We start from the raw sequence: 13,999 nt of genomic DNA, 5'->3' as shown, positions 1-13,999 counted from the left end.
GTATGTTGTTACTTGGCCTTGACTTGTGTTTCAGCAGTGTTTTATCTCCGGTGGATGCTTGTAGTCTACCCTTCAACAGAAATGCTGTTTTGTTTAATAGGGGGAAAGAAGGGAAACCCCACCTGGAGCAGACGCGCAGTGTGGAAAATCTCTGTCCTCACTCCAAGCTATACATAAGCTGTGTAGCAGAAAGTGTTACTGAAGCAGTCCTGTTCCACTGTGAGACCTCCTGCTCTCTCTGACCTAGAGGCTGCACACATCAGATGCTCTGAACAGCCCATAAAGCTTCGATCTCACTTCAGTCCCCAACCTGGGAAAGCAGTGGGGATTTATGGGCAGTTTCTCTGTTCCCAGAGAGCTATCTCAGATTATGCTTGTAAAACACAAGGTACACTGGACTTGTGAACTGCATGCAAGTTTTGAGCTTTGTGAGGCTTGAATTCTATAAGGGTTGGGTTTGTTTTGTCTTTCAAGAGAATTCTATGCATTTATTTGTGCTCACATCTGTTGTTTTCTTTGTAGATGTTTTGCGGGTGATACGTGTGCAAGTGTCTCGAGTTTCTTCTACAAGATGTGTTCCACAAATCCAGCAAATTGGGTCACCTTTGATGACGAGCCACTCTTTCAGTCTCCTCAGAAATCGGTGGATAATCAAAGTAGTTGTAAAGCAAATGGCCTTAAACTCAATCTGTCTAGCATGCATGAGTCTTCAAGTAGGTCATCTTCTACAAGCAGCACTCCACTCTCATCTCCTGTAGTTGATTTCTACCTAAGTCCTGGACCCCCCAGCAACTCTCCACTTACCACACCTACCAGAGAATACCCAGGAAGTTCGTGCATCCCAAAGTCTGGGATTCACATCCTTTATCCCATCCCCGAATGGCCATCAAACGTTAACCTTCCTCCATCACCGGGGATTTGCTCATCCCTAACCTTGCAGAAACCAAGCAGCCTTCCTTTGAACACCTCACCTAGCGACCATCCAGTGAAGACTTCAGTCTCCAATACAACAGATGAAGGAAGCCCGAAGCTGCCAGGAAGCTGTGAGGAGTTAGGGGAGTTGTCATCGGCACCGGGGCACTTCCCGTACTTCCAGAGTGACTGCGCTTTTTCCAGTCCTTTTTGGAAGGAAGGATGCCCGCTCAGCACATCACCAGCTACTGTTAGCACACACAGGAAGGACAAAGCACTTGACAGGAGCATCTGTCATCCTAAAGACAAGGAAACTTGCCACGACCAGAAAAGCCTTAACCAGGGCTCCTTCAGCTACATCTGTGAGAGGCTTGAACACCTGCAAGCTGATAGCTGTGATGCTGCAGGAAACCTGCCTATATCCAGCACTCAGGCATGGCATAAGCATTCCCCCTCCATCCTACGCAGCCTCTTCAGGAGCCAGAAAGCAGATGGGTGGCCATTCATGCTGAGGATTCCTGAAAAGAAGAACATGATGTCGTCTCGGCAATGGGGCCCTATCTACCTTACTGTCCTATCCGGAGGTATATTACAGATGTATTATGAGAAGGGCCTGGAGAAACCTTTCAAGGAATTCCAGCTGCAGCCGCACTGTAAGCTGTCCGAACCCAAATTAGAGAGCTATAATGTCTCAGGAAAAATCCACACGGTAAAGATTGAGTGCGTATCTTACACAGAGAAGAGGAGGTATCATCCCAAAGTAGAGGTGATCCATGAGCCGGAGGTTGAGCAGATGTTGAAGCTGGGCACCACAGATTATAACGACCTTACCGATTTCCTCGTAACGGTGGAGGAAGAGCTTATGAAACTTCCTACCATTTCCAGGCAAAGGAGGAATTATGAAGAGCAAGAAATTACTCTGGAAATAGTGGATAACTTCTGGGGGAAGGTCACTAAGGCAGAAGGAAAACTCACAGAAAGTGCCGTCATCACGCACATCTACTGCCTGTGTTTTGTAAATGGAAGTGCTGACTGCTTCCTAACCCTGAATGACCTGGAGCTCCAGAAGAGGGACGAGCGTTACTTTGAGAAGGAGAAGAAATGGATTGATATTCTTGATTGTCATTTCCATAACTGTGTTAAAACGCAGGAATTTGAGCAATCACGAATTATTAAGTTTTCTCCCCCAGATGCCTGTAGGCTGGAACTGATGCGTTTCAGGACACGGTATAATGGGCAAGACCTTCCCTTTTCTGTGAAGGCTGCAGTAGTGGTTCAAGGGGCATACGTTGAACTTCAGGCTTTTATAAACATGTCTTCAACTGCTCCAGTCCTAACACGTTTACCCGCTGTGAAATACTGTGAAAACGTTATGATACGCTTTCCTGTTCCCACACAGTGGGTCAAAGCACTTTGGACCATGAACCTCCAAAGGCAGAAGTCTCTAAAAGCAAAAATGAATAGGAGAGCGTGCCTTGGTGCTTTACATGAGGTTGAATCTGATCCTGTAATACAAGTCTCAGTTGGAACAGCAAAATACGAGAGTGCCTACAGGGCGGTTGTGTGGAAGATAGACAGGCTTCCAGATAAAAACTCAAGTAAATAATTTGGGCTATCAAATGATGGGTTTGGGTGCACCTCTTCGCCTTCCATCACCCTCCATAGTGTAGGTTGGTTGTTATCTGTGTGGTGGTGTTGTTAGAAGAAGAGTAATCTTTTAGGACAAAGAGAATATAACCTTATTTATTTTTTTCTAACTTATTTGATGGAAGCAGATATATTATTGTCAGTAATTATAAGCATGCAGTATCAGGGAAGTGGATCTGATCATTCTGAGTGAGCCTCAAATCTGCAGTAAGAAAGAGGGAAAGATCCATGCAATAGCAAAATGATCTGCCCACTGAGTATCACACAGTTAATAGAGAAGGTGGTATTGTAACTGTTGGGTCTTGGCTTTCTGGCATCACTTAAGAAGCGGTAGGTACGATGCATAACTAGATGGCAGGGTGTACAAACTTGCTGTAGGAAGTTGACTGTGCTTTTGCAAAGGCAAAAAAGGTGTCTATTACCTCTTTTATGGGCTTGCGTATTGAGACTGTGTTCATGGCAATAACTGCACTGACAAAAAATGCCTCCCACTTAATTCCTCTTTCTCTCTGGTGGTGGTAGCTCACTAAAAAACTTTATGGAGAACAAAAATATTTACATGGTTTAAAAAAATATTTACATAGTTTTAAAAGACCAGTTTTTAGTCACGTTACCAGATTAACAGTCTTATATAGGACTGTTCTAGCGTACAAATTCTTGAGGAATACAGTATTCTGCTTCTAGTGCTGTAGAGTGAATTTGATCCTCTCCTTAGATGTGCATTACGTGTATTTGAGGCTTTGGGTAGGGCAAGGGCATCTATTGAAGCATTTTGCCTAAAATATTGGTAAAATCTGTACTTTTAAGAAAAGGGTAAGTGTGTAGTATTAATAAATGGATTGGCGTGTACTAACTGCCTCTTTAAAATGCCTAGAAAAGGTTTTACCTCCTTAAGTCCTGGTTTCAGGGATGCTAGCACTGAGTTGACATATCCACTCTGACAGCTAGATGTGTGTTGGTGAGAGTTAACATTCAAAACTATTAAAAAAAAGACACTAAAGGCAAAAAAGCCCTTCCCAGGGTACTTTGTTTCCTAATTTTGAACTAACTGTAATGTATAGTTAATCTGACCTGTTTAAGTAATTGAGACTTTATTTTTTACAGTTTGATGTTTGGATTCTGATTGGTATTTCAGTGACAGATGTAGCAGATTGACAGAAAAACCAAGGCAGAAGCAAATGAAGAGAGGAATATTAGCCTGAGCCTATATATAAACTAAATAAATTGATTTTGGTGTTAAAACAACATTTGAAAGCATCCTATAGCAACATGTTGCTATAGCAGCAGTTGTGAGGGTATGAATTATTGCCTGGCTAGTAGCAGACAAGAGCTAGTATTTTTGCTGATGATGTTGCATAGCAGTACTAGTCCCTTTTGCGTGCAGACTATGTCTTGCTTTGGCAATGAAGTCTCTCAAGTCTTGAGCAATTGCGCCTTTAGGACGCCAAGGACGAGGAACAGTACAAATGACACCGTGGTCAGATTCAGAAATGATGCTGTGTTAATGCTATCTCTGGTTTTCCTCTTCTTTTGCTTTGGAAGAAGCTGTGGTTAGCTTGGACCTGTAGTCCAAGCTGTAAGGCCATATAGTTCCTCCCAGATTGGCTGAGCACTCCCTTCTACACGCAGCTTCGTCCCTGTCTATCTCACGCTCTGCTCCAAGAGGATGCTGGTGGCTGCCAAGCAATGTGCAGCAGGAGAGCAGGGGAGATGCAGCATTGGCAGACAGGCTAACATAAGGCAGGGAGCCCAGCCACAACTGATGATGGGGGGAAGAAGATTCTTCAGGTCTTCAGAATCTGTAGGTATGGGTGTCTTTCACTCCAGGCTTCAAGGATTTGCAACATGCTGCTGTGATCCATATGTTTTCCCAAGGCTTATGGGACTGACTGTTTGGGTAGCTTTTAATATCCTTTGCTATTTAATGTAGGTTTGCTTCTGCAAAATCAAGTCAGCAATTTAGTCAGGCAGTTTTAAAGAAGATTATAATTCTGCCAAAGACTTTAATTCCCTGCAGTTCGTTCACCTTAGATTTGATGTGCACAATTAACTTCAGATTTATATATTATTTTAAGGTAAGAACTGCTTTTGTGACATTCTACAGCTTTACGTTATTTTCTAGCAGTAGCTCAAGCTTTTGACATTTGAAGAATTCCTCTGGCTGAGCTCTGCAAAATCATTTGTGTCCTTGAAATGTTCATGCCTTTGAAAAAACATTTTGGTAGTAATACTGCCCAGTCACATTTTAAACCTCTCTATTAAGTTTTCTGTATGCAGTTAAGAGTTTAAAAATAGACTTGGCCCAAGGCACGCCAAAAATCTGGAGGCACTCAACCTAATAGGAATATGTAAACTTTCATCATGCGTTTACTGCAGGGAAAAAAATATGCCAAGGTTTTTGCCTTCAAAAAGCCTTTGTCCAAGGCTGCTTAAAAAAAAAAGGAAGGAGGGCAAAAGCCTACAGTTATATTGTGACTCCATTTATAGACATCGAAATATGTTAGTATCCACTGGGTTCTGCTCAAGTGCTTCCTTGGAAGGGTGCTGGGCAAGCAAAGTTGATGCGAGCTGCAAGACCCCAGGTTTTTAAAAGCTGCCTGTGCTTATTCAGGTATTTGAAAGGAGAGTTTGGAGCCAGAGTGTTAGCATTAGTAAATAAAGAATTAAAAAGCCATAGACTTTGAAGGGTTGAGTTTGTGCTTCTGAAATCAGACCATCGCATGAGGAAATGTAGAACGTGTTATGATTTCAGCACAGTCTTTGCACTGGAGAAGCTGTACTCACCTGGGTTACCTTTGGAGCTGGGGAGAAACTGGACTTGGGAACGCTGTGTTTTAATCTCTTGCTATGTAAATTTGTGCCCAGTGGTGTTTCCTGCTACGACACCTCCATCCTTGGGCCGCGGTGTAAGGCAGTAGTTCCTCAGCTGATGATCTTCTGCATTGTGGAGCCACACTGCAGAAGCAGTGATTAAGCAACAAAAGAAGTGAAGCCAGGGCAGCTTGTGGCTGATGGCAGCCCTGCTACTGCCTTCTAGTGTGTGGGGTGATGTGGGTCCCATCAACCTTCAGCTGCTGCTTTCCTTATTTCTAAACTGCCTAGGTGGAAACACCAAGCCATGACTTTGTCAGATGGGCTCCATCCGGGCCCAGCCACCTCTGTCTGCTACCAGCACCACTACAAACTGCTCCTTGGTGGCAGTACCTTCCTCCTCTCCTGTTTCCCATGCATTTCTCCCAGCAGGCTGGATAAATGCACCCATTTAGAAATAACTGCAGGAGCTGTTAACTCCTAACAATCCTCATGTAAATCTGTTCTTAGTCGTTGTTGATGTTCTCATGTTCAAAATAAGACTTTTAAAACTGGACCTATTTTGGCAAAAATAGAATTACTACTTAGCTAAAATATCCAGCACATGTTTTTCTGGTCTAAACTGCTTGGCTTTATGAACCTTTCTCAGATCCAGGTTACTCGAATGCTACTCAAAAAGGGGAAGTAGTCATAAATAGTGTGAGTAGGTGCAGCAAAGTTAGATTATTAATTGTTTGTGAAGTGCTATATGAATGCTAAATGACAGTTTGAACCAAATTTCATAGTTTTATTGATCTTTTGTTTGTTTTGGCTTTCTTGTTGGTATTCTTCAAAAGATGAGAGCAAGAATTGGGAACATTTTTAGTAAAAAAGAGCCAGATTTTCAGATGTAAACCAGGACAAACTTGGGCCTGTCAATTCACAAAAGTCTTGCTACCTATACACCTAAACCACAGGGTTTCTATCTCCTAGGTTAGCTAGTAAAAGCTCAGCTCTCCCCAAAGTATCTGGTTGCCTTTCAGGAGTGATTTTGGTTTCATCAGTCCAGGTGGTCATGTCTCTGTGATGCCTAATGGATAAGGGGGGCTTGCGTCTGAATGTGTTGTCTTAGCTCAGTGTGTGGATGTACACTGTGCCTGCTTCAACCCATTTGTCTTCCCACACCATTACCTTCTCTCTGTTTCTGGCCAACATTTTGCTTTTTCAGCATTACAGTTTCTTTTGCAAACAGATCTTGTACATGCAGCCTCTCTTTCTTCTTCTAACTCCAGTGTAATAGGCCTTGGAAGCAATAGTTCCATGGAGCAAAGATGACAAGGACTGTTCAGCTTTAGGTGAAAACCAAGGCAACGCTCACAGTCTTCCAATGTGTTGGTCAATCACTTTGTTGGCTGACAATGGATGGGAAGAAGTTGCTCCATGCTCCTAGCATGGCCCAGCGGTGGGCAGAACTTCTCTGCAGTGAAGTGGTGAGTATCTCCTGACACTGGTGTTGGTACAGGAGATGGATGGGCTGGGGGAAACCCTGTGTTTTGGGGGTAGGCAAAAAGGTCCAGTGGAGGCCACTCCAGAGGACCTAGGGCAGTAGCCTTACCCAGACCCCAAAACTGTCATCTCTGCCTTTGCAGGTTACCACCTAGGGGAAAGGAAGGACCTCAGAATTCATCAGATCCCACCACTGTGACCACGTCATGGGTGTCGGTTAGCTGCAATATAGGCCCATATTTTTTTAAGGGCTATATGGTACTGAGTCACAACTGTGCCATGTCTCACAGAGGAGCCTTTAGCAGCAGACCAAGAGGAACAGCACATGCCTGGGCTGAAGTGGACATCTGCCATCCAACGTTTACCAGGAAAAATCCAAGCAGTGGTTATTTCTGGATCACCCTTCTCAGAAGACAATTTTCAGACTATTCCCATTGCTACTAGTTTCTTCATAGACCTCTCTCTCACAACAGGAAGATGCTGAATTTGATCTCCCGAAGCCCTTAGATACAGCCATTTTCCTTCTACCATGAACGGACTCCAAAAAAGATGTTGCTGCTTTTCGACAAACCCTTTCTTCTCAGATCCTTGTTCAGCCATCGCTCCAGAGAGTGCCACTTTTCCTGGCCAAGGAATAATGTGACACCTAAGGGTTGTAATTGTAACCCCTGCTATTTCCTGCAGGACGTTTCACTTGTGGCTGATGTTGTGCAGTCCGCCCATCCCAACCTAGCAAACAGAACAAAGACCAGGTCAAGTATGTGTGTTGCCATGCTGCATCCTGGCACCGCCATGTGTGAGTGGAGCAGGTCCTGGGAGCCAAGAGGAGCACAGCTCAGGCAGGCTGTGGTGCCACAGATGAGATGAGATCTCACAGTTTGGCTCTGGAACGTGATGCTTCTTACGGCCTCCTTCACAGCTTCACCACAGCTGCTGCTGGGATGATGGCAGATTCAAGAATGGAGAGGCCTACCTCAACAGAGGCTCCTTCTACCATGTCCAGGCAGCCTGGAAGAGGGACTGTGGACTAAGAGAGTGTTAGTGCACGAAAAATGGGCTTGGACACAGGAAGAGACGACCAGCAGCAGACTGTGGACAAGGATCATGTCACAGCAGTATACAGAGCTGCCTGTCACTGTGTTCATGAGTGACAAAGTGTCATCTCCTCACACTTTAGTGCTCCAGCTTCATTCTCAAGGGGTTGGCAAATGATTGTAACGTTTGTGTCTGACTTTGTTCCCTCCTCTCTTTAAATAATGAAGTCCCTAATGTTATAGTTTTACCTGTCTCTGTGTATTGTCTTATTGTCCTGAGACTTCAGCCACATGCTGTGTGCCCCTGGCATTGCTCTCCTTTGCCTCAGACCTTTGTAGGCTTGCAAACTTGTGTGTTAGTGTGTTGAAGGACCCTGTAGTGTGCTCAGAGATGTGAGTAATGTCTCACACATGCTGGGAGCACTGATTTAGCACAAATCACAGTCAGTACCTCCTGCTCCACCTCCATACCAGCCTTGCTGTCTAGCTGCATGGGGGACTTGGAGCCTCATGCACAACTGAACTAAGCAGTAGGCTATTACATAAAAAGAAGGTGACCATGCTGCTGCTTTTGGTCGTGGGCCATGTTTTGGGTGGTGGTTGTCATTTGTCAAGTGTATGTGGGTTGTAAAACATTATGCCTTGACTGATGCGGCTGGTGGGATGCAAAGTCAGCAAGGAGGTGCAAGGTTCTTCCATCCCATCTCTCCAGCGTGTCTGTCTGGGTCTGGTGATGGCCATTGCTGGGCATCTACTTCTCCCCACTCACCTTAAAGTTGTACTGGACATATTTAGTCACAGAATCATAGAATCACAGAATGGTTTGGGTTGGAAGGGACCTTAGAGATCATCCAGTTCCAACCCCCTGCCATGGGCAGGGACACCTTCCACTAGACCAGGTTGCTCCAAGCCCCGTCCAACCCAGCCTTGAACACTGTAAGGGATGGGGCAGCCACAGCTTCTCTGGGCACCCTGTGCCAGGGCCTCAGCACCCTCACAGGGAAGAACTCATTTTCAAAACTCAGAACCTACCCCTTTTATAGATCTGCCTTTGCAGTTATGAATGCAAGTTTCAGTACCTCTTCCTTCAATTTCCATAACCAGTTCCTTATGAGCATGTATTAGAGCCATGCTTTAGTAGAGAGAAGCAGCTAGTCCCATGTGGGGAGTGATTGCTGGGCCTCATTGTGATACATGTGTCTTTAGGAGACTTCATGGCGAGTGTTCTTTATGGTGCAGGATTCTAGGTGGTGGTTGTAGTAATTTTCTGAACTCCAGTCCAGGTTGTCTCTGAATATTACAAGTAGTTATGTAAAGAAACAGCATTTAGGATAAGGATCGAATGTGATGTATTGCTGGAAGCAAGCCTGCAGGGGATGCTTGTAAATCAGCTTTGTACAGAGTCCAGCTGATGAAGGACTGCACTTGCCCAGTGACATGCTCCTTGTCTGAAGCGGTGGCTGTAAATGCTTCTGTGTTTCTGTGTGCATGCCTTTGGGGTCAACTGAGCACAGACAGGAATACTTGCAGTCAGCAGACAGCTTTTCAAGCTACTGATTATTGTTGTTGTTATTAAACATGGATGAAAAAAGGGGGAGAAAAAGAATTGAAGACCTTCCCATCTGAAGTCTAAGGGCTGATAATCCAAAGGACACATCCTGTTCCTTTCTCTCCATCTCTCACCTTTTCTTCCAGGCAGTGAGGTGTTAACTGTGCTGTTGAGTGTAATAACAAGGAAGAAGGAAGAAATTATTAATTATACTAATTATGTACTTAGTCAAAAGGAAACCAAAATGTTAAATGTTTCAGTGATTATGATTAAGACAGATTAAAACAAATGTTGTGCTCTTTAAGCCTTGATTTCTGGGGACACATTGACTTTATGCCGGACTTGGATTGAAATCTGGAGGATGGTTCATTGAATTAGACTTTGTCCTGGTAAAGTCGTAGACACGTGTGACAGAACTGCCCACCAAACCGCTCAAATGGCCATGGTCTCCTAATACCAGAAGTGATTTGGGCATGCTGTGAGGCACGCTGCAGGGAAAACCTGCACAGACCCAGCCCAAGGCTCCCAGCAGCAATGGAGAGGTAGCTTTCTAAATTCAGTTTTGCCTTACAAAATGCCACTTGAGCCTGTGGATGTGGAGTGTCACAGCGATTTTTCCCATGAGACGGATATAGCTCAGTGTATGATAACTCCATCTTCAGTATTTCCTTCGTTCTGGTATGAAATTGATTCCTGTCACCGGAGAAAGCCAGTGCATAAAGAATGGAACTTTGAGATGCCGCTCAGTGTAATGGATGAAAACCAAATCTACACTGCGGGGCTTGCCTTTGACAAAATACAGCCAATGCTTTCTCTGCTTGTATTTTTTCTGCCTGCAGCCAAATGGTAGTCAGTTGTCTGTGCTGATGCTTAAAATCCTGGAGAGCAGGAGAAATGCAGAATTACTACATTTTGCCCTGAAGAATTCGGAGAGGCAGCTGCAATATAAAGGATTCTTTTCATTATATTGTACTGTACTGCTTTCATGCACACAGCATGCCCACTGACCTCAGCTTCTTTGGAAAGCAGGTTTTTCCCTCTAGTGTTCCTGTGTGCCAGGAGAAATGCTGTCCCTTAACCATTGCCACGTAGAAGAAATGCTAAAGCAAGTGATCCCTAGGATCTAAGGCTGGATTGAAGTAATTTAGAATATGCATGGGCAATCCTCCACAACTCTGCATTATAAGATGGCAGTTCCTTCAGTAATATTTTGCTTTGGAAGAAATGGGGTATGTTCTTTCCGAAGCTAGAAAAGGAGTCCAGGTAGCCTTTATCCTGGCAGCTGGGATCTGTCTTCCTTGAGCAGCACTTTTGAGCCACACCTTTGTCTGCGGCTATAGATATACTGTAATAAGTGATGTTACACAAGATAGCTGTAGTTCTTTAAACACTGCAGTACAATTCCTACAGCAGAGAGCTCTGGAAAGCGTGCTTGTTGGACACAAGGCAGCATCTCAGCCTTGGCTAAGCTGGGGCCTTCCAGGTTTTATTTTTCTATGAGAGTAAGACATGTATTTTTAAGGGAAAACTGAGATTCTTCCCTAATTTAGCAGCCAATCCCTAAGCCTGTAATTCTCTTCTTTCAATCTGAAGCTGGAAGGGTCTGGTAAATCTTGTATAATTTAATTTGTAGAAGTGCAATGATTGTGAAAAGTGTGCTGAAGCAGACAAACAATGAGGAAGGGACCACCTTATGCCCAAGTAGCAAAAGATTACAGATAGAATAATCTTGTATCATAACAACAGCTCTGCATTAATAAAAGATAGAGCTGTGCTCTCTTGCTAGGAGATTAACCTTGCACTCTAAGCAAAGGAAAGATTATTAACTGATGGTTTGGGTTTTTTTTCTTTCCCAAGGTTCAGATCATCCACACAGCCTGTCTTACAAATTGGAACTGGGATCAGACCAGGAAATACCGTCTGACTGGTATCCATTTGCTACTGTCCAGTTCATCGTTCACGATACCTGTGCCTCAGGAACAGAAGTCAAGTCACTGGGCACAGAGAGTGATCTGCAGCCCCAGAAACATGTGGTTCAGAAAGCTTTCTACAATTGCCAGGTATTTTCAGGGCTGTGTTTCCAGTGTTTTCCTCCTCTTCTTCCTCCCCACTCCCCCATACAGTATTTGCAAAGCAAATGTGCTTTGCATTTTAAACAAACCTTGCATGTACTCGTGATAATGACTTTGAGCAAAAGGATCATTAAAAACTAATTCCTTGTCTGATCAGAGATGATACTGGAAAACAGAACTGCAAACGCAGCATGGTTTTTCCTCAGCTGAGCTGTTTTTAGCAATAGTGGTTTTGAAATCTGTTTGGTCTGGAAATGTTTTGATTCTGTGTCACAGCTTTTCTTCATGCTGTTGCTGCAGTTCAACTTCCAGTGCCCAATTATTTGCTGATTTTATGTGGGTGTTGTTTTTGTTTTCTGACTACAGGTTGAAATTGAAAAGAAGTGGATCAGGCTTGATGGAGAAGACCCAGATAAGGCTGGCAACTGCCTCATGCAGTAGAAAAGGACAGGAGGCACCGTCATAGGATGATAGTAGGCATCAAGTTACATAGGAAATCCTATTGTTAGAGGAAACGCGGTGACCTAGTTTAGGGTAAACATGGTCATTTTATTTCTTATCTGCTTTTGGGTTTGATTCTGCAAATCAGTACTCGTTTGACTGGTCTATGTGCAAGTAGACTTCCTGTCATGGGAATACTGGTATGAGTAAGGTCTCTTTAAGAGTTGCAGGATGTGAACACTTAACTGACTGATTCTAATATATTATTTTCCTGTTCGGTATCTATGACTTGGGAATGATCTCACACTTTATACTGAAACCTAATGGCTACACTTAAAGAGTACATGTCACTTGGACATATAATATTCAGCACTAAACCTGCCAGAGTGCTTATATGCAGACCACCATCTGTGTAAGATGCAGCAGGACCAATTACATTTTTTAGTGGTGTCTGAAAAGTGAAGTCCCCATGTTTCTGCTCCCCTCAGTATATGTGAACAGAACAAGTTATAATATTACTCTTGACAAGAGCCTCAAATAATGAGTTGGAAATGGGGTGATTTCATTGGTAAAATGGGAAAAGTTCCTCTGCAATAATATTCTTCATTTTTCTGTGGCTGCAAGTGTTTCCTTCCCAGCACTTTATGGCTTCAGTCAAAGTAATCTCTTGGGCAAAAAAACATATGGCAAATGTGATTGAAATTTGTGTTCAGGCATTAGACAAATCTTTTTCACTGCTGCAGTAAGTGAGGCAAGGGGTGCATCTCCAGCAAGCGTGCATCAGTCCCGGCCCTTTTCATATGATGAAGCTTTGAGAATTCATTTGATGAAGCTGTGAGAATTTACTCCAGAGGAGTTTTCCCACAAACTGAAGCCATGGCTGGTTGCTGCTGTTTGCTCTGGGTCTCCTTTAGGATGCAAGTTCCAGAGGTTGGTTTAGAAACTGCAGGAGCTGTTGCTTTGAGTAACTTTTAAGACAGCCTTTCCCTGCTGTGACACTTCAGCAGGCAGTTTGAGCTACTAATCCCATATCAATGTGCTCACTGTGTTTTCAACAAATGACAGGCATTGAGGGAGAGGTTTTAATGCTTCCCCTCAGCCATTCTGCCCCGTGTCCATTCTGCCCCGTGTCATTCTCTTCAGGCTGTAATTCCAGGTTGGAAAAAATCTGATAAATTTAAAAAATGCCCTCAATATCTTTTTTTTTTTTCCTGTATTTTTCCTAAAATTATCCTTCCTTCAAACTGAAATTAGTGGAGAAGAAAAACACAGTAATGCACTAAATCTCACTTTATATTTCATCCAGCTTGTAACTGTTCATATGAACACTGTGTAAAAATACAGATCAGTGTGATTCCCCAGAAGTAGAAATATGTAGGATATGCACTGAGGAAAATTACCAGTCTGAGGAAACAGAAGGCCATAATATGAACCTTGTTCATCACAATAAACTTTTCCCCCCTATTTGGAAGCTGGGAATAAAATGGCTAATAAATTCTATAGTACGTCCTGAGGGCAGGTTTTTTTATGGGTATTGCATTGGCAAAGCCCCAAATAGACTATTATGGTATTTTGACTTCTCTATATATCCCTTTTTATTAGCAGATTATATTATTATAAATCTAAACAAGTACTTGAGTGCAATAGTGATCCAAGTATGTCTCAGCTGTCACATCCTCCATCATGTTTTGACTTGAGAAGCCATTAGCACCTTCAAGTCATGTTTGCTTTCTTTTATTCACATTAATTTTTAGTTTATATTCTTCTCAGCTGAACTGAGAGGCACAGGGGGTGCAAGGGCAAAGTGTTTGTTCATAGCATCACAGCAGAGCTCTGCAGATCACTGGAGCCCATGTTATCCTGGAGCTACGATATCTGTTAACCTCTTTGCTTGGTAAGCTAGAGAACACAAAATACATGTTGCTGACACCTGCACTAACCTTAGTCTGAGGCTGACTTGTTTTGATTTCCATTAATACAGCTAATTGAGTAAATCTGCTAGCAGTTGTTGTTGTCTAAAGCCTGTCTTGCCCAGCTGGCCCCTATTT

At 43.4% G+C, this 13,999-nt stretch overlaps 1 protein-coding gene across 1 annotated transcript; it reads left to right on the top strand.

The window, feature by feature from the left end:
* Nucleotides 1–571: 571 nt before the first annotated feature.
* Nucleotides 572–11,951, top strand: STON1 (stonin 1; the record flags this gene model as incomplete). The annotated part of the gene is made up of 3 exons (XM_080615996.1): nucleotides 572–2,510; nucleotides 11,296–11,498; nucleotides 11,877–11,951. 3 exons carry the CDS (start codon nucleotides 572–574, stop codon nucleotides 11,949–11,951), a joined length of 2,217 nt encoding a protein of 738 aa, XP_080472122.1.
* Between the last annotated feature and the right edge of the window lie 2,048 nt (nucleotides 11,952–13,999).

This window comes from Psittacula echo, assembly GCF_963264785.1.
Source record: "Psittacula echo genome assembly, chromosome: 4".
NCBI classification, from domain to species: domain Eukaryota; kingdom Metazoa; phylum Chordata; class Aves; order Psittaciformes; family Psittacidae; genus Psittacula; species Psittacula echo.
This window is presented reverse-complemented; position numbering and strand designations above follow the sequence as displayed.